The sequence below is a fragment of the Mytilus trossulus genome, chromosome 14 (genome assembly GCF_036588685.1).
Source record: "Mytilus trossulus isolate FHL-02 chromosome 14, PNRI_Mtr1.1.1.hap1, whole genome shotgun sequence".
NCBI lineage: Eukaryota > Metazoa > Mollusca > Bivalvia > Mytilida > Mytilidae > Mytilus > Mytilus trossulus.
In genome coordinates, this window is record NC_086386.1 from 80375360 (window position 1) to 80402541 (window position 27182).

General features: G+C 31.5%; 1 protein-coding gene across 3 annotated transcripts; it reads right to left on the reverse strand.

Annotated features, from left to right (window-relative positions):
• Window positions 1-6368: 6368 nt before the first annotated feature.
• LOC134696452 (low-density lipoprotein receptor-related protein 2-like) lies at window positions 6369-26569 on the reverse strand. 3 transcript variants are annotated; one of them, XM_063558274.1, is made up of 11 exons: window positions 26447-26554; window positions 20374-20461; window positions 19401-19529; window positions 17304-17432; window positions 16397-16528; window positions 12931-13083; window positions 11635-11781; window positions 9586-9726; window positions 7292-7420; window positions 6811-6939; window positions 6369-6482 (listed from the first exon to the last, which is right to left on the reverse strand). In XM_063558274.1, the coding sequence occupies exons 2-11, from the start codon at window positions 20450-20452 to the stop codon at window positions 6466-6468; spliced, it is 1185 nt and encodes a 394-aa protein (XP_063414344.1). In that variant the 5' UTR covers window positions 20453-20461; window positions 26447-26554; the 3' UTR covers window positions 6369-6465. The 3 variants fall into 3 exon arrangements, with proteins under 3 accessions (XP_063414344.1, XP_063414342.1, XP_063414341.1); XM_063558272.1 differs by lacking the exon at window positions 26447-26554 and adding an exon at window positions 21636-21683; XM_063558271.1 differs by lacking the exon at window positions 20374-20461 and having other exon boundaries at window positions 26447-26569.
• Between the last annotated feature and the right edge of the window lie 613 nt (window positions 26570-27182).

Genomic DNA, 27182 nt, shown 5'->3' on the forward strand with positions numbered 1-27182 from the left:
ATAAGTGTTCAATAGTTTCTATTGAGTCCTTACAAAAAGTGCATTTATTGTTTTGTGAGACTTTAATTTTGTAGAGAAATTTATTAGTTCCCAAAATTCTGTGATTATACCTGTATTGGAGCCACTGTAATTTTGAGTTTTTTGTAATGTAAAATGGAAGTCTATATATATTTTATTCCAAATAATATTATGTCTATTTAGGATTAAGGACCACTTTTCCTGTGATGTGATATTTGTTATTTTTTTATTTAAAACATTATACATGTCTTTTGATCCTCTTGTAGATTTCATAAATATAGAAAAAGTAGTTAGTATAATTGGCCCATAAGGCTTTATAAGCTGATTACTTTTAATGTTAAAACTTTTCATATAGGAATAAACAGCTGACATTACTCCTTGAAATATAAGAAAGTTGGTATCAATATCATATGTTGTTTTTTTTAAATTCCTACCAATTTATTAAATGTCCAGCATTATCAATTAAATCATTTATTAGCCAGACTCCATTTTTAGTCCATTTTTTTTTATACAGAGGGATTTGATTACCAATTTTAATTTCTTTATTATTCCAAAGATAAGATGTGATAAAATCATATTCGTTCTTAATAGCTACTTTGGTTTGTAGTTCAGTCCAAGCATTATAAACCTCCAGCCAAAAAGGATTTCTTACTTGTGTTCTTGGACCTACCAAGAGTAATTCATTTAACTCATTTTTTTCAGTACAAGTTAGTAACTTACAATAGTAATTAGTTTGTTTGATTATTCTTCTTATCCAAGTTAGTTTTAATCCTTTGATGTATTGTTTTAGATTTAACATGTTAAGTCCACCCAGTTCATATATTTGAGCAATTGTTTCCATTTTAATTTTGTCTGGTTTACCATCCCAAATAAAATAAAATATTTTTTTTTTGAATTGATTTAGTAATCCATCATTAAGATTTGGTAAAGTTAAAAATAGGTGCTTGAGCTTTGAAATTATAAGACTTTTAATTATTGTAATTTTTCCAATTGGGGATAAGTATTTGTTAGACCAGCTTTTCATTGTTCTTTCTATCTCTTTAAATTTGGGTTCAAAATTTAGTGTTTCCATTTCTTGTAAGTCTACTGAATATTTAATACCCAAGAGCGTAAATCTGTTGAAACCCCACTCCAATCCCCACATTACACACATTGTATCTTGGCTACATTTCTTTTTCCCAATCCAGACTACCTTTGTTTTCTCTAAATTCATCTTGAGAGCAGACCATTCAGCATATAGTTCTAAAACACAAAGAGATGCATCTAAGGATTCTGGTGAACCATCTAAAATAAGTGTGGTGTCATCAGCATATTGTGATATCAAAAATTCTGAGTCTTCAATAGTAATATTGATGTTTTCGTTTTTTCTAAGTAATATTCCTAAAACTTCTGCACATAACAAGAAAATGTAAGGGGATAAAGGATCCCCTTGTCTGCAACTCTTTTAATTGTAAAAAAAATCTGATAGAAAATTATTCTGCGTTATTGCTGATTTAGTATTTGTCAAAAAAGTTTTAACCCAATGTTTTATGGAATTTCCAAAGTTGAAAAAGTCATGAACTTGTTCTATGAAAATCCAGGATATTGTATCAAAAGCTTTTTCAAAGTCAATGAGGAGGAGAATGCCTGGGATATCATTTTCTTCAGTGTAGTGTAGTAAATCATATATTAATCTGGTGTTTTCACCAATAAATCTACCAGGTATAAATCCTGTCTGGTCATTATTAATTAAGATTGTTAAAACTGACTTTATCCTTTCTGCAATGCAACTTGATGCTAATTTATAGATATTATTTAAAAGACTGATTGGCCGCCAATTCTTCATGTATTGTTTTTGTTTGTCACCTTTTGGTATGCAAATTATAATACCTTGTTTATTGGGTAATAGACATTTCCCCTTGATTATAGCCATATTTAATTGATCTATGTATGAATTTACCTATATCAATCCAAAAAAATTTCATTTGTATATCCATCCGATCCTCATTTTTCATTCTTTTAATTGCATCAGTCAATTCTATAAATGATATTTCCCTTCTAACGACTCTTTCATATTTTCAGATAGTTTTGGTATGTCTTTATGGGGTAAAGCATTGTTCAGATTAATAGATTTTATAGTCTCATTTTGGGAATATAGATTTTTGTAATAATTTTTAGCTTCGTAGAATTTGTTTTTTTGTTTTCAATTATATTTCCTGATTGATCAATTAATTTAGGAATTGTTTTATTGACATAATTTTTGTCTCTAAATTTATGAAATACTCTGACGATTTCTCTCCTTCTTCTACCCATTGTGTTTTGACCTTATGTATTGACCCCTCATTTTATTTTGTCTGATAATTCTAAGATCTGTTTTCTTTTGTATTATCTAGCTATGTTGGTGATTCTTCTAAATCAACCAGTAAACCAAATATATAGACGTATAAAGTTAGTTGACCCAAACTAAAATATAATAAATGAACTGGGTGATTAATTACCTAAATTTACCATATCACACGAATACAACAGAAAATAAGATTTACTGCAAACGATAAGACATTTGACAAATCCGATGAGAATAACAAATATAACATCAAAACTAAATACATGAATTTTAGATAGAAAAGTACCGTGACACGTCTTGTAGCAGGTCAAATTCATAGTCAGCAAAACAGTCACAATCGGTAATAAGTCACGTTCGGTAATTAAAAGATCAGACAACGTAATGACAAACCACAATCTAACACGCGGTAAAAATGTCTTTAGTTCGTTTGGACAAAGACACATCGTATTAATCAACTAATTCGTGATGTTGTCCGTAAAATGTACGGAATGCCATTTTAATCTGTCCTCCTCATAACTTTGTTGAAGCAGTTTCTGCGTTATGAGCACACTCCTGTATATGAAGTACGTAAAGTGTGAACATGCACGAGCATAACGTATCAACTGAGATATATGTAAACACCATACGAAGGGACAGAGGGTATGTTACTGCTGGAAAATGGGAAATTGGTAATTGGGAAGTTGAAATCGTCCCGTTTATCATAGATTTTCGTGTGAAGTCGTCCATCGGGGTATATATTGAGGAAAAGATCAAGGTATGAAGCAGTCCTTCTTGTATCAGTAGTATCCTTAGTTTTAAGTTGAACTATAGGTTATTCACTGATATCGGAAATTAAAATTAAAGAATTTCGCAAGGTGCTTTTTCTTTTTGTCTTTTAGAAGGTTCTGAATGAATTCTGCCTCATACGGATACAAAAACAAATCGGCAAGTAGGTGTGCACAATTAGTTTCCATTGGAATACCGACTGTCCGTTGAAATATAGATGACCCAAACTCAACAGTCCAGCATTTTGATAATATCATCATCAGTATATTTTCTGGTAGATTCAGTGTGGTTATTAAAAAGATATGAATCATTGTTACTCAAAACAAAAAAATTGTATCTCCGATACCAATTTTTATAGAAAAGGCTCTGATTATTGAGATAGTGAAGTCGATCTTTCAACGGAGCATGGGAATAGTAGTGTTAAGCGTAGAAAAATAAAAAGTCGCCATGTTACAGCAAAACTGCAAGATATTTGTTATCACCGTGGGATTTTGTCTGATGCTCGGTCCGTTTCTGTGTGTGTTACATTTTAGTGTTATGTAGTTGTTCTCCTCTTATATTTAAGGCGTTTCCCTCGGTTTTAGTTTGATACCCCGATTTTTGTTTTTTGTCCATGGATTTATGAGGTTTGAATAGCGGTATACTACTGTTGCCTTTAGTAATCGCAGATTAAGCAGTAGATCTTTCAAATTTTTGAGAATCCACATCTGGTTAACACCACTGGTAAAATATATCTCAATAATATATAATATAATATTTTTGAAGCCCATCTTCAAGTCTCTCCCCCCTTGTAGAAACCCCTCGATCCACATTCCCAAAATGGCATATTGTTATACAGGCTTAATTTTGCTCTATGAATTATAAAACTGAATGCATCTCTCATGATGTTCAGAATCTATATTTATCAATCTGATGTAGCTTTCAGTTCAAAAACTGTAATATATTAAATACCAATTTTTATAGCATTCTTAACCTTGAATTACTGATAATAATTTTTATAGTAATCTCATCTTTGAATTATTGAATATATTTTTATAGCATTCTCATGTTAGAATTTTGAATAAAGAATATCATTTTAAAGTATTATCATGTTTGAAACTTTGATTTGAATACCTCTTTGTATGGCATCTCATTTTCACTATATTGCAAACATTATGTCTTGTTGTGTACACGTATATAATCTTTTTGTTTTGACGTTTAATATTTTTAATCCTAATAGGCACTCATCTGTAACCACATGAGTGGACTTTGATTGAATTTTATCACTGGTCATCTAAAATTTCATTCATTCCCAAGCATTTCGGGGAAAATTATCAAAATCAAAATTCAGGGCCAGATTGATAGACCCTTCTTCTTACTACTAGTAATATCACCACATGGGATATCCCCTATACAGACCGTGCACACCCCGTCTGGAGATCCCTCGCATCAAATTCCCGGCGGCTGGCGTTTTGTCGGGTAGGCAGGTTCTTCTTCACACTATAGGTTGCAATTTGACTTCCTCGGCAGGAACTCCTTAATTATGCTGAGTGTTTCTCAAGGGGCAAATATTTGAAAGTTCCGTCTGTTTTGTGCCAGTATGGATCAGTAAGATGTATTGGGACTATGCTTTAGTTTACACACAGATACCCCCTTTATCAATTATGCTACATTAATTAATTTATTCCACTAAGCAAGCTTAGTGTCTCTTTTAAGCCATATATATACTAGTATATTTCTAATGACTTATAAAGGATATTTGCATGTTTCAAGGTACTTTAAATAACTGACGATTAATTGCCTATATTATATTTAAATATACTTTGCATTTATTAAGTAACACTGTTAACATATTTTGCTCTTGTGTGCTCACAAGTAGCATGCATGTTCCACTAAATTGCATTATTTTAAATACAGTTGTTGTAATTGAATTATACCTTGTTCATGTAATATTAAGAACATTTTATAGGCTGTGCCTGTTGTTCAATCCTATTCATATCTTAATGAATAAAATATATTTAAAATCAAATCACTTATGCTAATATTTCATTATTAGAGAGTAGCTATGGATCCATAATGTTCAATTTCATTGGGGACTTTGTGGATTGTGATATTATATTTGAGTTTGGCTATCAAGAGAGGTACGTCAGAAATAAGAAAACATTGCATCTATACGGATTTGTTTCATTTCCATACCAACAGGAAATAATATGGATCTTTACATACCGGGAGACAATAAAGGCAACAGTAGTATACCGTTATTCGAAATTCATAAATCGATAGTGAAAAATAAAAACCGGGTTACAAACTAAAACTGGGGGAAACGTATCAAATAGAACGAACTACGACACAACAGAAACACAACACAGAAACGAACTATAATGTAACACTTACAAATTATAATAAACCACCAATAAAATCCGTCAAAAAGTACATATATGTATACATAATGGGACAACAGTATAGCAACACAGCACAAAACTTACACCATACACAACTACAAAGACAATATTGTGTGAATAAACTTTGTTAAACATCTTAAAAGTCATATCATGGTTTGCATATACAGATGAAATCAACAACAAATTCACCCCACAAATAAATATAGATCTACAGTGCTAAATTATCCAAATTTCCATGAATAAGTTTATAATATCGCCAAAAAATAATAAGAATATATATATATGGTGACTTATCAATTTGCACTATTTTTTAGTCCAAACAAAGGCATATATCCTACTCCTTTGTAGTTTTACAGTGTTTTGTTTTTAAATAATATCAATTATACCCGAAATGTATGCTGCATTGCTCAAGTTATGTTTTTATTCAATCTTTTTTTTCAGGAAAATGGCAGGTAAAGTGGTTGGATGTTTACTTTTTGTAAACATGATGCTGATTTTAAGGTAATTGTAACAATTGAACGAACAAATCAAAAGAAATGATGATGGTCTGCTAATCTTTAACTGACATCTAAGAATGCGCTCTTTGTGTTTCTTTATTACATATACACAATTTTGACTGCTGTATCTCCAGTTGTGGCATTTTTACTTGTTATATAGATGTAAGAAGATTAATGTCGTTTTCAATATAATGAACTTTTATGCGACTGTCATTCAAGTGATAAGTTTAGCTTGCTATACAATCATGCTCAATCTACCATTTTTTTTCATAAAAATATCCTGCATCAAGTAAAGGACTATGACCATTCGTTTAATTTGTTCCAGTTTTTGATTTTGACATCAAAACACTATGTTGAAAACATAGAACCACAACAACGATTAAATTGAAATCATAATTCACATGTGTATACATGTATCTTTATTTGACGAACAGATCCTTCCTTAGGCTTTTACTTTACAACCGTCCTCGTGTCGTTTTTACTATTCGAACCAAGCAGCTGAAATAAATTATATAATAGAGATTAACAAAATAGTACGTTGTTTTATGTCACCTCTAAATCGTTTAATTGTACCCCCTGATCAGATCTTATAATGTGAAATCAGTGTCAGGAATATGTCAGTTGTTGTCCGTTTGTTTGATGTGTTTGGGCTTTTATTTTGACATTTAATAAGGGAATTCCCTTTTTGAGATTAGTATTTTTGTGATTTTACCTTTGAATCATGTCAAGGGAAGAACAAAAATTCCGCAAATTTGCAGATTTAACATCGTTGTGTTAAGATTTAGAGTAGTTAAGAATATTCATATACATATACTATTGGACTTACCTTTGCAAAATTCATCATCTTCATCGCTTCCATCTGCACAATACACATCCTGTCCATCACACAAAGATGAGTAAGGAAAACAATGAATACCATCTCTACATTTAGTGAACCCAGATGCACAATTTCTCTCTACAAAAGAAAGAACTATTCTGATTAAAAAATAATTAACTGATATCTTTAAAAAAAAAACCACAGTATGGAAATGATGTGTAGGAAAATTGATTGTTTTTACGATATGTAATAACGATAAGTACAATCGACGACTTTTATTATTTGTTTTTTTTTTCATTTATTTTCGTGTTGAACATATGTTTCTGTAGTCTCTTTCATATTTCCGAAAGATGATTGATTTTCCCATTGATACTAACTGTTTTTTAAACATCTGTTTCATTGTTTTGTTTCTTCGGTCTTTTATTTGTTGTTTTCGGCAATTGTTGTGCTTTAAAAACAAACTTGAAAGACTGATGTATAAAACTCATACCTTTGCAGAAGTCTTCATTTTCATCGCTACCATCTGGACAAAAGTGAATCAGTCCATCACAAAGGGACACATCGGGGAAACAATGAATACCATCCTCACATCTAGAGTGCCCCGAAGCACATGCGTGTACTGTAATGAAATGTTTGTAATTGTAACAATAGTTTCCTGAATTATTGAGGCCAAGCGCAACGTTGCTAATTTAAGGTTTTCGTTTAAATGGTTTTACACTAGTAATTTTGGGCCCTTTATAGCTTGTTGTTTGGTGTGAGCCAAGGCTCAATGTTGAAGGCCATACATAGACCTATAATGGTTTACTTTTATTAATTGTTATTTGGATAACGAGTTGTCTCATTGGCACTCACACCACATTTTCCTATATCCATTATCATTTTCGAAATTTGTATTTACTTGATATTAATTATGACTATATTTGTCCTGAACTACTGAGTCTAAGTGCAACGTTGCTGATTTAAGGTTTTCTTAAAGTTGCATCATTATGTTTGACATTTTAATTAACCTCATCAAGTTTTATTAAAATGTAAACAAGCTGCTGTGTTGATTGAGATATTCTGATATGACGAGCTTCTTTCGCTTTTGTTAACGACATCGTGATAAAATTTTCGATATATCTATACTTAGCGCAGACTCAGATATACATAATAATGGATGTTACAATATACCTCCCATGTAAATCCACACGTGTCCGAGACTATTTACAAATTTACCGATATTTTTTAAACTAAACTACTCAAACTTTTATTCTTATTTCAATGCATAAAAGAAAAAAAATTAGAAATCTTCAAGTCAAAATAGAGTAAAATTCAGCTAAATTTCATGATTGCTTTTGGCGCATTTAAGTCATTTCAAACCATAACGACATACATAAGAAAATGATGTGAAGCTGAAGGGTTTCCCGTTACGTAAACCATTTAAATTCGCATACTATATCATTAAATGATTCTATGAGGTAGGTGTTGTTTTATTATCTATTTAAATGCATTATCAGTATTCGCATATTTACAGATATCAGCAAGTCAACATGGCTGCTCCTTAGATACGAAATGCCATCTTTGGATTTGACCATAACTTATGAGAAAAACACTAAGATTAAAAATAACAAATGTTCGGTTAAAGAATTAAAAGAATAATTTTTTTTTTCTAGCGGTTATTTACGAAGTAGTTAATGCAAGCTACAGATTTAGTAGAACGTTTAAGCTTTGTCTCACAGGGAGTAACAAAGAATAGCATTGCACAGAGCATTCCTACTTACCTCTCTTAAATTTTTAAAGGACTGTATTTTTCCTATAAGAATTAGAATAATTCATGGAAGCCATACACTTGTTGGAAATTTACACATCGCCTGGGCCGTGATATTCGAATTTTATCCTGGGCTTTAGCGAGGGATGAAATTAGCGAATATGATGGCCCTGGCCATGCGTAAATTTACAACAAGTGTATGGCGCTTCCATGAATTATTTCTTAATCAGACATGTATATGCTTGTATAGTAATTTAAAATTCAACGCGTTATTTCATTAATGAAAGTTTATTTATTGGTACTTTGCACAATGCATAATGTAAATAATATAAGTTATCTTGGTGTAATCAGGGGTGTACAGAATTTTACACCGTTGTTGAAAATTCATACACCCTGAGGCGCAGCCGAATGGGTGTATGATTTTTCAACAACGGTGTAAAATTCCGTACACCCCTGATTACACCAAGATAATGAATTTATTTCTTATAAACAATTCCTTTACTCATTTTGAAACCAGGATGTAAAATTGTGAAAAATGTTAATGACAAATTTCCAGCGTAATATTTTTTCAATGTCCATGCTACTGCACATTGTCAAATACTTTTTTCCTTTAATTTTTGAAAATTCAGAAAAAATTTGTGTTTTGCATTTTCTTATTTTTATTTATTTTCTTAATTTTCTTTTTTTTTTCTTTTTTTTTGCAAAATTTTATATTTTAAGTTTTTTTGGCAAAATTTCAATTTTTTTTTTAATTTGGCAAAATTGTATTTATCCCGGGTGAATCAGGGTGGGGTTTTATTTACACCCGGGTAGTCAACCAATCAGATTGCAGTACTTTTGGTGCAGAAGAAATAAAGATTTTAATACTCTTCATTAGTCTGCAGTTTACTCTTTTATACTTCTGGAAAGCAAAATAAAAATCCAGGCAATAAGGACAATTGTGAATTATTCAGCAGCCTAAAACTGGTTGAAGCATTCTAATTCATTACTTCAATTTTTGATTTTTAATTCATGACGTAATATAGAAATTAAATTACATTTACAAAACTCAGGATCCTCATCACTTTGATCAGCGCAATCAATATTAAGAGACCAGCCGTGTTTGTCACACAGACGATTGCGTTGAATGCACTGGATACCGTCTCGACATTTCACATAGTCCTTGGCACACTCGTGTACTGAAAAAGATAAAACAGCAAACAAAATTTAAGAACACCCATATTGCACTAAACTTAACTCGAATCTACCTTTATTTTTTTTTATATATGTATATATAAGCCATATATTTAGTACTCCTCAGCAAATCCGTATGATAAAGTTATGAACCACAACTAGTTCATGTCGAAGTTTTTCACCAAATGAAAATTTTCTTGAAATCCAGATTCGTTTGAACACTACAGTTCTAGTTTTATGTCAAGTATGTGTACCTGTTTATTAGACAAGAAAACTTTTAAGTCTAGTTTAATTAATTTGTAATGTCGCATGCAATACAAAATAGACCACGTGGGATTATCCAAAACATTTGTTCACAATATATAAAAAACCCAGATTAACATAACAAGTATTCCGAAATGTTTTCATGTATAACTTAATATTTATCAAATGATTGATTCCGAGTGTGGAAAGCCTGTATGTAGTTTGTTGTCGTCTATTGCATTTTTATTATTCAGTAGTAATCAATGGTAGTTGTATTTACATTACCATAGTTCTTTCATTGTTTATGTACCTCCTAATCTTAAGGGATACAAAATAAACGAGAAAAGATCAGAATTTGAATTTCAATTGTACAATTCTTGTATTGAAAATATAATAATGTGGCAGCTAGCATCACATGAAAAGTAACCAAGTTGACTTCTTCGTTGTTTACCACGACATGACGAACAACGTTTTACCCAACACTTTAACTAAAATTAATTTGGCTCGTTTAATTTGCATAAAAATTGGACAAAGTATTTTCATTTGACCCTTTGACAAAAATATAAAATTTTGCAAAACTTTGAACCAACCGTTTTATCAGAAAAATTACACTGGTTATATAGCAGTGTGACAAACACTTATTTTGATCATTGAGAAGCTTAATATTCCCTTAACAACACAACGTAATTAAAACATTTAGCTGATTTAACAGATTTATCTCCCTGCAGTGTAAGATGTACATTAACCTATATTTCGAGATTTTTCGGAACATCTGAGTCGTATACAGATTTACATTTATTCAGACATTTCTTCAAAATGGCTGCTGAAAAAAAGACGTGTCTCGGTATGTTTACATCCAACATTCATGTATTAAGTTATAATGTAGTCTTATCGTTTGTAGTTGTAATTCTATTTTTTATTTACTATTCGACGTATGTAAAAGTAAAGATATTTGATCACCTAGCTCATTTATATGATTTCAGTTAAAAGCAAGTACGGTATATGCACATGATTTATTAGTTTTAAACATTTCGCATGATTTAATTTAGAAGAAACAATCGATTTCTCGTAATTGTTATAACATACATCAAACAACATTACAAACTTAATTCCGATTTTCTTTTAAGAAATTTATCTGTGACGTCACTTTTTGGGGCGCTGATACATCCGTGTGACGCCTAGCTCGATATTTTATTATGCTGGATCTTTTCTAACTGTCGAAAATTAATTTTAGGTGTTTGTTGTTATTCTGTAGTCAACTTGTCGAAATGTGCAAGTGTATTATTTGTTCATGTATTTAATTCTCTGTCCTGAGTATTCTTGCATTTCGTTGTACTGAATTGCTGTCATATAATGTCATTTCAGCGGTATTTGTTACATTGAATTAAAGTGGGTTCAACCCACCATATTTGTTTCTGAAAATCCTGTACCAAGTCAGAATATGACAGTTTTTATCAAATATTTTCTTTCTATGCATGTTGCAAATCAGTGTTAAATTTTTCCGTTGTTTTCCTCTTATAGTTGACGTGTGTCCATCGTTTACAGTTTGTAACTCGGACTAGTTTTTCCTTTATCGATTTATGACATTTGAACAGCGGTATTCTACTGTTTCCTTTATTTGTTACCTAAATCAAATAATTAAGTAGATACAAAAGGCGGATAACACATACCCCTACAAAATGCAGGATCTTCATCACTCTGATCGTTACAGTTATACATTGTACCCCTGCTTCCACTTCCACCATCGCATAATCCCCACAAAGGAAAGCATTCATTACCATCACGACATTTATTATAGCCTTCAGTGCATGTCTGGTCTGTTTCCAAAGTAATATAAGATACAGATTAAAAATCATTCATTTCCATCACGACATTTAATATAGCCTTCACCGCATGTCTTGTCTGTTATCAAAGTAATAGAAGAGACGGATTAAGTAAAGCACTCATTACCATCACGACATTTAATATAGCCTTCACCGCATGTCTTGTCTGTTATCAAAGAAATGTAAGAGACAGATTAAGTAAAGCACTCATCACCATCACGACATTTAATATAGCCTTCACTGCATGTCTGGTCTGTTATCAAAGTTATAAAAGTTAGGAATGACGCAGGTGAATTTGAACCTATAGAATCGTATGTTATGATTTCTATTAATAGTATTATTTTATCAATTTTTGATATTAAGAAAAATTGTCACTGTTGCACTAGTGTTTGCATATTGAACCCTGAAGAGGATTTAAAGATAAATATAAAGATTTAAATTATAATGCATGCTGATAAAAATTGAATAAACTAGACCACCGAAAATAATTTCAGGATTTTCAAATTATTGAACTTGTCCGCAGTTATAGAGTTTTAAATTATGGACCATGACTCAAATATGTTAATGTAGTGGGAAACATACTTCATGTCCAAAGTCAGGAGCCAGTAATTCAGTGGTTGTCGTTTGTTTGTGTGTTACACATGTTCAATCATACCACATCTTTTTGTATGCATGCACTTCGCAGTAAAGGAAAATAGAATTCTTAATGACATTTATATTAAAAAGAGGAACGAAAGATACCAGAGGTACAGTCAAACTCAAAGATTGAAAATAAGCTGAAAACGCCATGGCTGAAAATAACAAACAGGCAAATAATAGTACAGAAGACACAGCTAAGGACTAAGCAACACGAAACCCACCAAAAACTTCGAGCACCCGTCGATTTGCTTATGTTATTACAAATCCGGTTAATACTCTAATTCGGTAGGTCACATTCATGAAAAGGAAATGGTATTGTTGTACGGAACATATCCGATATCATCTGTGAAACGGTTATTCCATAACGGTCAACCAACTCGTGATGGCGTGAAATTTACGAAGGGATGATTTCAACTTCACCATTTGGAACTCCTTGTTACAAAAGGTTCATTTTCAGTAGCAATCCTTTATTAAGGAAATCATGATAGATTAAATGATACATACTTTTACAAAAATCAGGGTCCTCGTCACTTTCATCATTACAATACGCAAAGTCGCCACCACATAAGCGTGTTGCGATGAAACATTGTTTTCCGTCCCGACATTTCCTCCAACCATTCCAGCCACCCCAACCTTCAAATTCAGGACATCTTTGTTCTGTAATTAGTTTTACAAATACTAATATAAAAAAAGTTATTAACAAAAATATGGAACTGCGAGGAAAATTCTTATGTAGAAAATGATGGAGAAAACATGGTTTTACAGCTGGCTAACTCTCTAATTTGTATGACAGTCTCATACAATTTTATTAATTTTCACTCGAAATATAATTGATATTCTATATAAGTTTACAACAAAACGAATATAGTTTGTTCATTATGAAGGTGAATTTACTTAAGCATTTCGGATGCATAGACATTTATACAAATATATTTCTCAATATTTTTAACAACCCGTTACCTCCTTTCTATCATATCTTTTTCTTTTTACGTTACTCTAGAGCTAGCTCAAAGAAAGTTGATTTTGTTGAACAAGGAATACTGCTTTCTCAAAAGTTGCCAAGACAGGGCTACGAATCAATCAAATAAATGTCATCACTCAGGACATTTTACGATCGCCATCATGAGCTGATTGGCCATTATGTCAAAATTGTGTCAGAAATCATATCTGATATTCTTGCACAGTCATAATTACCTTCCATCATTACAGAACTGAAGAAAGAGATAACACCACGGGTGCCGCATACTGTGCAGGAAATTTACCCTCCCGGAGCACTTGATTTCACTCCCGGTTTTAGTGGAGTTCGTGCTGTTTCTTATTTCTTATTTATAACTTTTGATGCAAATGTCATTTGGTTTTGTGAGTCTTTGTTTACTCCTTGGTTTTGATTGTTATTGTTTTTAGTTGTACGACAATCTGATTGTTTTGATAAATTTTAAAGAAATGATTGAATGTTCCATTCGTGTCTTTCAAATAAAAGAGTCTTTTCAATAGACCTGCGATCCACCAGAAACACTACAAACCTAATTTTAGTAAAAGAGGGACGAAAGATACCAGAGGGACAGTCAAACTCATAAATCGAAAATAAACTGACAACGCCTGGCCAAAAATGAATGGAGATACACACCATGCTTTTTCATGTCGGTTTACGATATTCGAATATCGGTAAATTAATGTCGTCATAAATTAAAACACCGTTCTCTTGAGTAACTTTCATCTAGGTCGGAGTTGAACTTTCGAATAATTAAACACGCTCCCTCATGCAAAGCGCTGACTCCTTTCACGGATGTGTCTATACTTTTTGGACATTTGGATTATAGCTCTTCCTCTTTTATATAAACTTTGGATTTCTAATATTTGGGCCACGAGCATCACTGAAGAAACATATTTTGTCGAAATGCGCATCTGGTGCAGAAAAATAGGTACCGTTAATGTCATTATTGTCAGAACTCTAGTAGTTTAATAATGAGTGTCCCTTTTCACAAAACATTGTTTTTTTTTAATGTATCAAATGGCACACTCTAAATGGAGTTCTGTTATTTAGATGTCTGATCAATACATTTGTATAAATATAGAATCAACTTTAAGGAAACAATTAGATTAATTGTTTTAGACTCACATTTTAAACAAGCAACATTCCAGCAATTTGATTTGAGAATATAGAAAGCAACATATGTTAAACTCAGGACAGTTTGGAAGGACATCTGGTCAAACGAATAAGTTATGTAAAGTCGACGATTGAAATAAATATTTCTGTTATAAAACAGATACACAAGACTCATTATAAAAATCAGGATCAAAATAGTTAAAAAAAAAAACAAACAAGTACAAAGTTGAAGATCATTGAGGATCTTAAAATTCTAAAAGATGGCTAACGTAATCTATTCCTTGGATAAGAACATCCTTAAAGTACTCTAAGATTTAATCAGGAGGTGATGTTCCCTGTTGGCCATGAGTATTGTATTATTATTCTTTCAGTCTGGTTCAAGACAGCTATAATAGAGTGGATACCAGGAACAGCACGGATAATATAGTAAAGAAGATGTGGTATGATTGCCAATGAGACAACTGTCCACAAAAGACCAAAATGACACAAACATTAACAACTATAGGTCACCGTACGGTCTTCAAAATCGAACAAAGCCCATACCGCATAGTCAGCTATAAAAGGCCCCGATATGACAGTGTAAACCAATTCAAACGAGAAAACTAGCGGCCTTATTTCTATAAAAAAAAATGAACGAAAAACAAATATTTAACACATAAACAAACGACACTGAATTACAGGCTCCTGACTTGGACAGACACACACATAAATAATGTGACGGGGTTAAACATGTTAGCGGGGTCCCAACCCTCCCCCTAACCTGGAACAGTGGTATAACAGTACAACATAAGAATGATGTCTGCTGACTGGGAAAGCAGTATTTCGTGTGAATCTCTTAAGTGTAGTCATTTCCCCGAGGGTATCACAAGCCCAGTAGTCAGCACTTTTTGTGCTGACATGAATGGTCATTGATATGTTTATATTTATAAATTTACTGTTTACAAATTTTTGATTTTTTTGAAAAACTAAAGCTTTCCTACATCAGGCATAGATTACCTTAGCTGTTTTTGGCAAAACTTTTAGGACTTTTGGTCATAAATGCTCTTCAACTTCGTACTTTATTTGGCCATTTTAACTTTTTTTGGATTCGAGAGTCATTGATGAGTCTTTTGTAGACAAAACGCGCGTTTGGCGCATATAGTGAATTTAGTCCTGGTATCTATGATGAGTTTATTTAATTTGAATATACGTAAGCTATCGTTTATCGGCTTTAAAGACAAAAATAAGGACTAATATAGATGGAATTGCACGAGGTTGCACGATCACCAAATTCTTTCAAAATTCCAAACGGCGACTGTAGATAATTTTTTCATATAGGTCTGTTAATGAAATCACCATAATGAAAGCTTGTAGCTCTAGCATTAAATTCTGGAACCTGTTTTATGTACCCTTGTTAATTACCATTGAAAAAAAAAGAAACAATTGAACAAGTATGATCAAAACGTCTTGTTTTCGTGTAACGTTTACGTTGACGCTTTTTGACACATATTATAAATGAATATGAGACAATCTTCCAAAATTTCACAAGTTAAAAAGGAAAATGAAATATTATGAAAATCAGCGTACTTTTTTTTTCTTTTCTAGAATATTGAAATACCAAATAACTTCAATATCAATATCAATGCGTTCGTTTCTAGTGAATGTTTCACTTGGCTTTAGATGAATTTGGCTATTTATTTTAGGTATTTTTGACATATAGCTCTTCAACGGTTTCGGACTAATACATCTTCGGATTTCAAATATTGGCTTTGAGCGTTCCGGATGAAGGTCAATCCAAAAAAGTGCTTCGGACGCAAGAAATTATTAAACGTGTTGTTTTCAATTTTTCAATGGAAGTGTAACTTGTACCTAAAATTTACTCACGTTTACAGAACTCTGGGTCTTCGTCACTATGGTCTGGACAATTAAATGTTCCTGCACGATCACAGAGCCATTGAGACATGAAACAGTGTACACCATCCCTACACTTAGTGTAACCAGGCTCACAATTTTGATCTATTACAAAAACAGATACTCAAATGAATGATTTTACAATAGTTGGGGCATTTTATAGCTTGCTGTTCCGTGTGAGCCGAAGCTCCGTATTGAAGACGGTATTTTAATATAATAGAGGTTATGCTTAGGTTGTAACCTGAATAGAGAGTGGTCTTATTGGTACTCACACCTCATCTTCTTATACTGTTAGTTTATTAATATTCGTCGGATACCAATTGTCGTGGATTTCGTGGAGACAGGGACAAAACTAAATTAAATGATCAACACTATGCAAATTTTTCTAAAGAAATGAATGTAAACTTTGTCAAAACCACGAATTTAAATATCCATGATTATGCAAGTTTTCCTCTTTCCACGAAAATTGGTACCCACGAAAATAAACGAATCCACAGTTATCTAGATTCTTAAATTCCCCAAACTGAATGGCCACAGGTACAAAGAGGGTAACATAATAATTTATCTTACTATACATGAAGTGAAATACAGACAACAATGATAAAACAAATAGAAAAAAAACATTATAATTATATAACGAGTGCCATTCATTTTTTAAATGCAAATATTCTACATAGAAAATAGCTTTCTGATAACTACATTAATAGCCATATAAAATTTATATTCAATTCGTTATTAAAACATTTACGAAATACTGATAAGTTTTGATATCAGTAATCAAGATTCAAATGGCAACATTTGCATATTGAACTTATTGGTAACATTTCCCATCTTACATACATACGTATCAAATGATAATATATAAAAGTTCAGCCCTTACCTCTACAAAAGTCGGGATCTTCGTCACTCTGATCACGGCAGTAAGTGTTATCACCATCACACAGATCTTGTAATGGGAAACATTGGATTCCATCTCTACATTTAGCATGAGTTGAAGGACAAGTCTGCGCTGTAGTGTACAATCAAAGTCAATATGTAATGATATCATATGGGAAACATTGGATTCTATCTCTACATTTAGCATGAGTTGAAGGACAAGTCTGCGCTGTGTGTAGAATCAAAGTCAATATTATACAAATATAGCCTTTGTATGAGGTCGATACAAGGATATATTGACCTGAAAGAAGTATATTGACTGAGGACGAAGTCCGAGGTCGGTATACTTCTTTGGGTCGATATATCCTGTATTGACCTCATAAAAGGCTATATTTGTTATATTATTAATTTCCGACCATATTTGTATCAAAATCGTCATTTAGGTTTGTTGGAATTTTATAAATATTTATTACATCAATTTGTCTCCTTGACAATAACAACATATTAGTTGTTATTTAATTTACTGTTGTTTTTTTTTACATCTTATGTATTTGAAGATTTTTTCCGTCAAATTATTGATCACAGATATCATGTGTTTCAAAACGTTAAACAATATCCTGAAATTCATTACATGACGTCACAAAATATATCGGTTTTTAGATATTCTAAAAATAACCGTGCGATATGCATTTTGCCGGTCAATATGCTTTTTGCTATACGCCGTTTTCTCTCTACCTTCGAAAATATAGTTTAACATGTGACTATGCCTAGTCGAATCAAATTTGTTAAATAATACGAATTAATAATATATAATGATATCACATGGGAAACATTGAATTCCACCTCTACATTTAGCATGAGTGGAAGGACAAGTATTTGATGTATTGTAGAATCAAGGTCAATATGTAATGCTATTAGTTATCAAAGGTACCAGGATTATAATCACATGGGAAACATTGAATTCCATCTCTACATTTAGCATGAGTGGAAGGACAAGTTTGTGCTATATTGTAGAATCAAAGTCAATATGTAATGCTATTAGTTATCAAAGGTACCAGGATTATAATCACATGGGAAACATTGAATTCCATCTCTACATTTAGCATGAGTGGAAGGACAAGTATGTGATGTATTGTAGAATCAAGGTCAATATGTAATGCTATTTGTTATCAAAGGTACCAGGATTATAATCACATGGGAAACATTGAATTCCATCTCTACATTTAACATGAGTGGAAGGACAAGTTTGTGCTATATTGTAGAATCAAAGTCAATATGTAATACTACCGAATCTTTTTACCGTACTGACAGACAACATCGTAAAATTTGACTAAAAGTCATATCAGGGTATAATTAAAGAAATATTTTTAGTTGCTGTTGTTTAACCGTAATCCGTACTCCATTTCCTTGATGTTTTCAATTATTAAATTTTTAGTTTTGTCATACTTTTCATTTGAGCTCACATTTTCCAAACCACAAAAAGCTGGGTTTTTTTCAGAATGTATTAACAAAATACTAATTATGATATTTGTTGTCAGATTTTATTCTGTATTTATAACCTATAGTGTTATATGTTATTATCACACTGAGCTTTTGCTGAACTGGTAATGACTTGTAAGTAAAAAAGATATAAACTTGATGTATACGTTTTCCTTTCACTATGATGATTTTGAAAAATATAATAATACTCGCCAATTCTTGCTGTCTTATCTATAAACGTATTTACACTTTTGGTATTTAGCTGTATTTTGCCTCCGATTGACCTTATATCACCTCCAAATAACCTTTTGACGTCAAGCAACAATCACTTTTTAGTTATGACGTCAAATATTTTGAATTATGAAGTCAAAGTTTACGGGAACCTGTGTGATGTTATGTAATGGCGGACAAATTTGCATACAAGTGTAAATACGTCTATTATGATCAAAGAATCGTTGCTGATTATTGCATCATCCAGTACTAGAACCTTTATCATGATAAGCACAACCGATAATATATACGAGAAAATACTATCCACTTCATTTAGGTAGACATTAAATAATGATTGCATATAGATGAAAAGTTTAATTGATCGTTATTGGTCCATTTTCTTTATAACTACCTCTGCAAAAGTTGGGATCCTTGTCACTACCATCTTTACATATCGCTGTCGTACCATCACATAATGATGTAAGAGGGAAGCATCGAATCCCGTCTCTACAACGGATATAATTATCTGGACAACGTCTGTCTATTCAAAAAAATATTTACTTAGAATTTGCGAAAGCCTGTTTAAAAATGATATTTATGTAACATTTTCATTTTGATATGTCAGTGTGACGATTACTCATTTTCTCTTTTTTACTGACTGTTTTACTTGTTTAATATTTTCAGTTCTTTACATGTAAACTGCTTGTTTGATAGGCAGAAAAGAAAATCTCGCTGCCTTAAATATAAGTCTTCATAATGTATTATACAGTTATCGGAGTATACGTCCTTTGAACAGAAATTGGTACAACGTTATATAATAAAAGTATTATTCGCACAAAGTACAGAAAGATAAGTCGAAGTATTAAACAATTAATGTTAATCGGACTACTTTTTTTTATCACCTGTTAACTTAAAAGTCTACAATACTTTAGAAACGAGATGGTTTTTTTCGATTAAATAATTACAATTCTGAGCGTATAGTCATGCAGTAACATGAGCAACATGACTAGTGCCACATACGGAGCTGGATCGCTTACCCTTTCGGAGCAACTGAGATCTCCTCAAGTTTTTGGTGGGGTGGGTGTTGCGCAGTCTTTGGTTTTCTATGCTGTTTCTTTTGTACTACTATTATTATTTGTCTGTTTGTCTTTTTTATTTTTAGCCATGGAGTAGTCAGTTTATTTTCGATTTATTACTTTGGCTGTTCCTCTTGTATTTTTCGCCCCGGTTTCATGTATACTGAATTTCTTTTTGGCGTGCATGAATTTTATTCCTATCAATAAAATGAATGTGACTGCAGTTAAAAAAGAAGAAAAATATTGTGCTTAGTTGTATTCATGAGATTAACTGTCAACAAAGTTTACATTTTTATAACATATACAAACCTGCAGCGTCCACTCTGCTTTTCAAAAGGCTACAGTTCACAAATACAAGAAAAGCGTAGTATACGAATTTCAGCGTCATGTTTGCAACCTAGAAGATCATGAAATGTCGGTACACTTGTTTAAAGTAAAAAAAAAAAGATAAACAAATACCGAATTCCATGGAAAATTTCAAAGTCCATAATCGATTGGAATTTCAAAAGCCCAAACACATGAAACGAATAACAAATTTCATATTTCCGAATTGGTAGAGGCAATTTCTTATGCAATGTGTTTTTATGTGAGCTTTTGGTGCATCGTAGTATTGTAACATATATTTCAATTGCATTTTCAGTTAAATATTGTAATCCACATATCTAACTTCGAGTTTGTAATAAATTTTACTGTACGAAATTGCCAACCTTCATATTTAGTGGTGAACATTAATCCAACAAAATAAGTACACTTTTTTGCTGGGTTTACATCGAAAGCTGCCTACGAGTTTGTGAATTTCAGACTGAATCAAAAACCCAATCGTTACCTTGGGGTGTATTTGACTCTCTTGTCGGATTTTTGTCTATTCACACATTTCGCGTTTCCATTCTTAATTCTATTTAAAACAGACAAAAGATCTGAGCCTTTTTATTTCCTTGAAAGCAATACTTGGACACAGGATCTATATTTTACAAAGATTATGAAATGAAAATTGAGCGAATGTTGCAGTTGTATTCAGGGGTGATTATTGTCGACAAAAGTTTATAATGTGGTAATGAAGCCAAATCTATATCCATGTATTTGATTACGTCTTGGTAAAGGTTACTTTTTTGTTTCTGTACTGACATATTGTTTTTTCGCATTAAATTACATAAACATGAATAATTCTGTAATTTACGATGAATACATACCAAATACCGATTATTATATTTTATTTTTGTGATCTTTTTGATGATAATCAATGAAAATGAAAATAACTAACCGTTTTTTCTATCGAAAAAAATCTTTTGTAAACTTAATATAAAACTCAAACCACCAAGAAAGTAGACATTACCCGAAAGATGTTTTATTAGTCTTTATAGTTTTCATGTCGATACAACAGAATCTTATTAATGTTAAAAACTCGTATGTTTATAAAGAAGATATAAAAATACTTAAAAACACAGATTTAACATAATACTTGATTTAGATGATTACTGTAATCTTTATCAACAGGAAAAACATATTTTGTTTATTTGTAGCTCAAAAACTTATTTGTGTATTTTTCTTATATTTGTAAAATGTTAACATACCTTCAGCTGAGACTTTAGACAATAATAGGAGACATGACATTACTTAAAATTAAATATCACGGTATTTATCCTGGTTGTATGATTATACCTATATCATTTAAATATTAAGTACATAATTTTGATCATTTAATAAGCTACGAGGAAGTATGGTAATTTGGTCTCTGGTGGAGAGTTGTCTCGTTGGCCATCATACCACATCTTCTTATATTTATAATATCCAAAGTTAATTATGATAAATTTTGCCTATTTATATGTAAGATAATCGATATCATTAATTTCTGAAGGGTCTCGATTGGGTTTGTCGAACACAGAACAAAGGGTGTAAAATATAAGGATTAGAGAAAAATGGCCAAAAAAGAATTTCAGACTGAATCAAAAACCCAATCGTTACCTTGGGGTGTATTTGACTCTCTTGTCGGATTTTTGTCTATTCACACATTTCGCGTTTCCATTCTTAATTCTATTTAAAACAGACAAAAGATCTGAGCCTTTTTATTTCCTTGAAAGCAATACTTGGACACAGGATCTATATTTTACAAAGATTATGAAATGAAAATTGAGCGAATGTTGCAGTTGTATTCAGGGGTGATTATTGTCGACAAAAGTTTATAATGTGGTAATGAAGCCAAATCTATATCCATGTATTTGATTACGTCTTGGTAAAGGTTACTTTTTTGTTTCTGTACTGACATATTGTTTTTTCGCATTAAATTACATAAACATGAATAATTCTGTAATTTACGATGAATACAATACCAAATACCGATTATTATATTTTATTTTTGTGATCTTTTTGATGATAATCAATGAAAATGAAAATAACTAACCGTTTTTTCTATCGAAAAAAATCTTTTGTAAACTTAATATAAAACTCAAACCACCAAGAAAGTAGACATTACCCGAAAGATGTTTTATTAGTCTTTATAGTTTTCATGTCGATACAACAGAATCTTATTAATGTTAAAAACTCGTATGTTTATAAAGAAGATATAAAAATACTTAAAAACACAGATTTAACATAATACTTGATTTAGATGATTACTGTAATCTTTATCAACAGGAAAAACATATTTTGTTTATTTGTAGCTCAAAAACTTATTTGTGTATTTTTCTTATATTTGTAAAATGTTAACATACCTTCAGCTGAGACTTTAGACAATAATAGGAGACATGACATTACTTAAAATTAAATATCACGGTATTTATCCTGGTTGTATGATTATACCTATATCATTTAAATATTAAGTACATAATTTTGATCATTTAATAAGCTACGAGGAAGTATGGTAATTTGGTCTCTGGTGGAGAGTTGTCTCGTTGGCCATCATACCACATCTTCTTATTTTTATAATATCCAAAGTTAATTATGATAAATTTTGCCTATTTATATGTAAGATAATCGATATCATTAATTTCTGAAGGGTCTCGATTGGGTTTGTCGAACACAGAACAAAGGGTGTAAAATATAAGGATTAGAGAACAATGGACAAAAAAGAATAACAATTAATGTGGTTCGATAATCAAAAGACCAAAGAAAAAACCAGCAACATTAAATAATGCGAAAATCCACCATCCTTAAATCAAGACCCTCGAGTATCGTCATAGGAAACATTACTGTGGACCCATTGTTGTATGAAAACAACCAGTAAAAATTTTAAGGAGAGCAAGTTGGTGTAATTAGGAAATCTCAAACACACAGTTGTACATCTTGCCCTTAGCAAGAGTTTGGGTTTAATAACATGAATATTGTTAATAAAGGAAATCAGGCGAAGTTTCGGGTGTATATTTTTTATACTTCAAAGTCCTCTCTGATCAAATACCTGATAAACCTTCATTATTCTTTTTTCGTGTCCTTTAAGACTTAAGCTCCTAAATATTCATAAAATCTTGTCTTTAATTTTATGGTGTCTTGATTGATGGTCTCTGATAAAAGTAAATCCAGAAAAGCGCTTCATTTATCAAGTGATATTTTCGTTTTCTTAGATTATGTTATAATCCACAATTGGTGTATATAAGAAGTGTATGCCATAAATGATGTCATTATCAAACACTAACCACCTAGCTCATTATGCTCTCAGTGACTAGCAGTATCAAAAACAGTAAAATAACCAAAATACTGAACTCAGAGGAAAATTAGAAACGGAAAGTCCATAATCAAAGGTCAAAATCAAAAGCTCAATAGTTATCAAAGGTACCAGGATTATAATTTAGTACGCCAGACGCGCGTTTCGTCTACATAAGACTCATCAGTGACGCTCAAATCAAAAATATGTATAAACCCAAACAAGTACAAAGTTGAAGAGCATTGAGGATCCAAAATTCCAAAAAGTTGTGCCAAATACGGCTAAGGTAATCTATGCCTGGGATAAGAAAATCCTTAGTTTTTCAAAAAGTTCAGAGTTTTGTATACAGGAAATTTATAAAAATGACCACATTATTGATATTCATGTCAACACCGAAGTGTTGACTACTGGGCTGGTGATACCCTCGGGGACGAAACGTCCACCAGCAGTGGCATCGACCCAGTGGTGTAAATAGTTATCAAAGGTACCAGGATTATAATTTAGTACGCCAGACGCGCGTTTCGTCTACATAAGACTCATCAGTGACGCTCAAATCAAAAATATGTATAAACCCAAACAAGTACAAAGTTGAAGAGCATTGAGGATCCAAAATTCCAAAAAGTTGTGCCAAATACGGCTAAGGTAATCTATGCCTGGGATAAGAAAATCCTTAGTTTTTCAAAAAGTTCAGAGTTTTGTATACAGGAAATTTATAAAAATGACCACATTATTGATATTCATGTCAACACCGAAGTGTTGACTACTGGGCTGGTGATACCCTCAACAAACACATCAAACGAAGAGATAATAACTGTCATATTTTTAACTAGGCATTTATGTAGAAAATGGTTGATTAAACCTAGCTTGATTGCTAATTAAACGTCTCACATGCATGACAGTCTCATTACTTTCGGAAACGAAAATAAAACTTTATAAAACTTAAAAGTAATTGAGGTTACCAACTCCCTCGAGCCAATTTCAACTTATCTGGATTTGGCTTTTCTTTTTTGGTCCCTTTCGATCATAAAACATCTCAAGTATGCAAATGCAAGTATTTATGACACCTTTTACTGTTATATCAATACCATTTAAAAACATTTGACAGGATATCCCTGAAAGGTTAGTTTTGCTGAACAAACAAGGAAATAGTTCAGTAAATAGTAATCGATTGTAAGTTTGACATGTTTTTGTCCACAAGAGATCATAACAGTATTTAATATCTTCATTTCCGGAAAATGTTATTCCCCTGTTTCACTTTGCATTTTTTAGTTGACCAAGTCATGACCCTAATGATGATCGATCGAAACATTGAGGCAATTCGACTAAATTATATTCATTGTCTTTTTTATCGTTGATGTGACTATTTGTAGTGTTTATGTTCCAGACCGTATGAGTATTTGGACCGTTCGCGTACGGTCTAGACCGTATGCGTACTTTTTCAAAATACTCATACGGTTGGACCGTACGCGTACGGTCTGACTAATAATAAGAAGTTGTTGAAGTTTATTAAATACAAATGCATATAACAGATCAACATAACGTAACTTTCAAATTGATATAAAAAAGTGCAATTGTAATTGAAATTAAAACTTTATATTTTAACTATTTAACAAATTCACGCTAATTAAATCTGTTTATCTCTTGTATAAAGCATGTCGATCAGTAATAGTTAACATTAATTGAATAAGATCACTGAAATTGGAGATATAGGAAGTTAACATAATGTGAGAGAACAACTATTTTCGAATATTTAGCATCTTTACAAAGAAATGCAAATGCAAAGGAAGATGCATAAACTGCAAACATTTAAATATAAAAAATATTACGTTACTTGTGGAAGCGGCATTATACATACATTATTTGTACTAAAAATTATTTTTAATATAGTGACAAGCACACTTTTTGATATTTTTAATGTAAAAAATATTTATGATTTATGTATAATATCTTTATTTATATTATGTTTAATTTAAATAACTTCATTTCTGAGATGTCAAAATACCCCTTGATGTATTGGCAAGTTAATAGGAACCAATTCCCCTTCCATTCAATATGATGATCTTCTGATCATAGAACTTCCATGTTCTGATCAAGCAATATCTGCCACATTAGCTACTGTCGAAAAGCTATTTAGAATTGCTGTCAGACCAGAGAGATTCAGACTAAATGACAAAACATTAAAATAGCTCATGATTATCAATTGCAACGCTTAAACTATGCTTACATGAATATTTTACACATGCATTATTTATACGTGTATTATATTGTTAAAAAATACCATGACGAAATGTAATGTGTAATTTAATCAATTACTTTAGTAAAGTAATTGTAATTTAATTAATTACATTTCAAAAACAGTGTAATGTGTAATTGTTGTAATTGATAATTTTTGCAATGTAATGTGTAATTTAATTAATTACATTCCAATGTAATTGACCCCAAGTCTGGCGCTAATACGGGTTATAAGACTGGCTATTTCTAACAATTAACTAGACTTTTTTTAAATAATTGAAAATAGAAAAACTTTCGTTTCATTTTTAGAGAATTATTAATAATATTTTGTTCATGGGCAATTATAAGAATTTGGTATCATCTTTAGTATATATGTTATGCTTGGTCTGATACCAAACTGTATCAATTTATTTGAAAATATGAAGTCAAGTTATAAACAGTATTATATTGTTAAATGCACTGTTTCTGAAAAATGCTCACATTAGTAAGTGGTGTTACCTAAAAGCATATACTAACAATTCGATACTCCTCCTCCGTAAACGACGTGATCCATACTGAGGAAGATCATTGTGAGAAACAAGACAGCATTGAAAACTTCCATGATTACTACGACTTGATTTTAAATTCCTTCCTTTTACCTAGAAGGATGTTAATATATAGCTATTTTATCTAATTTCATTTGTAACGCACTTGGTGTCAAGTGTGCACCGTGACTTCTGACAGGTCAATTATGTCATTTTATTCAGTAAAATTGATTTTTCATCAACTTAAACCTATTCTAAAGGCTTGTATACCTAACAAAATCGAATAACGCATCACATCGTAACATATATACTAGTTTAACATTTTTTATTTGTTTTTGCTACAAAATTATAGAAATCTATTATTTTCAAATGATAGCCTTGAAATGAAAGCACAGTTTACAGGATTAATGCTTTTTAGGGCAATAATTGGGTTAATGAGGGTAAATTTTAATATAAATTTCATTTGGGAACAGTAAATCATCCAATTCAAACTTTATAAAATATTGCACACAGAGGAAACAATTGAATATAATTTAGAGAGTCCATTGCACATGTTTCACTAACACATTTAGGAAGCTTTGATTCTAGAAAAGGTATCAACGGTTAATGCATATGCTAACGTCACGACAATGTTCAATGTATTATTATTTTATATATTTACGTATTTCTCTGTCCTGAGCTTCTTGCGGTTATTTTGTAATGCAATCCTGTTATGTAATATTGTCACT

What these genes read in the sequence shown, in the direction of transcription:
- LOC134696452 (XM_063558271.1), bottom strand. Translation starts at nt 26,531, where the DNA reads ATGGAAGTTTTCAATGCTGTCTTGTTTCTCACAATGATCTTCCTCAGT. An exon ending in AGATCCCGACTTTTGTAGAG is followed by an intron (nt 16,529 to 17,303) that starts GTAAGGGCTGAA and finishes TTTTTGTAATAG; the next exon opens with ATCAAAATTGTGAGCCTGGT. An exon ending in AAATGAAGACTTCTGCAAAG is followed by an intron (nt 6,940 to 7,291) that starts GTATGAGTTTTA and finishes TTTCTTTTGTAG; the next exon opens with AGAGAAATTGTGCATCTGGG.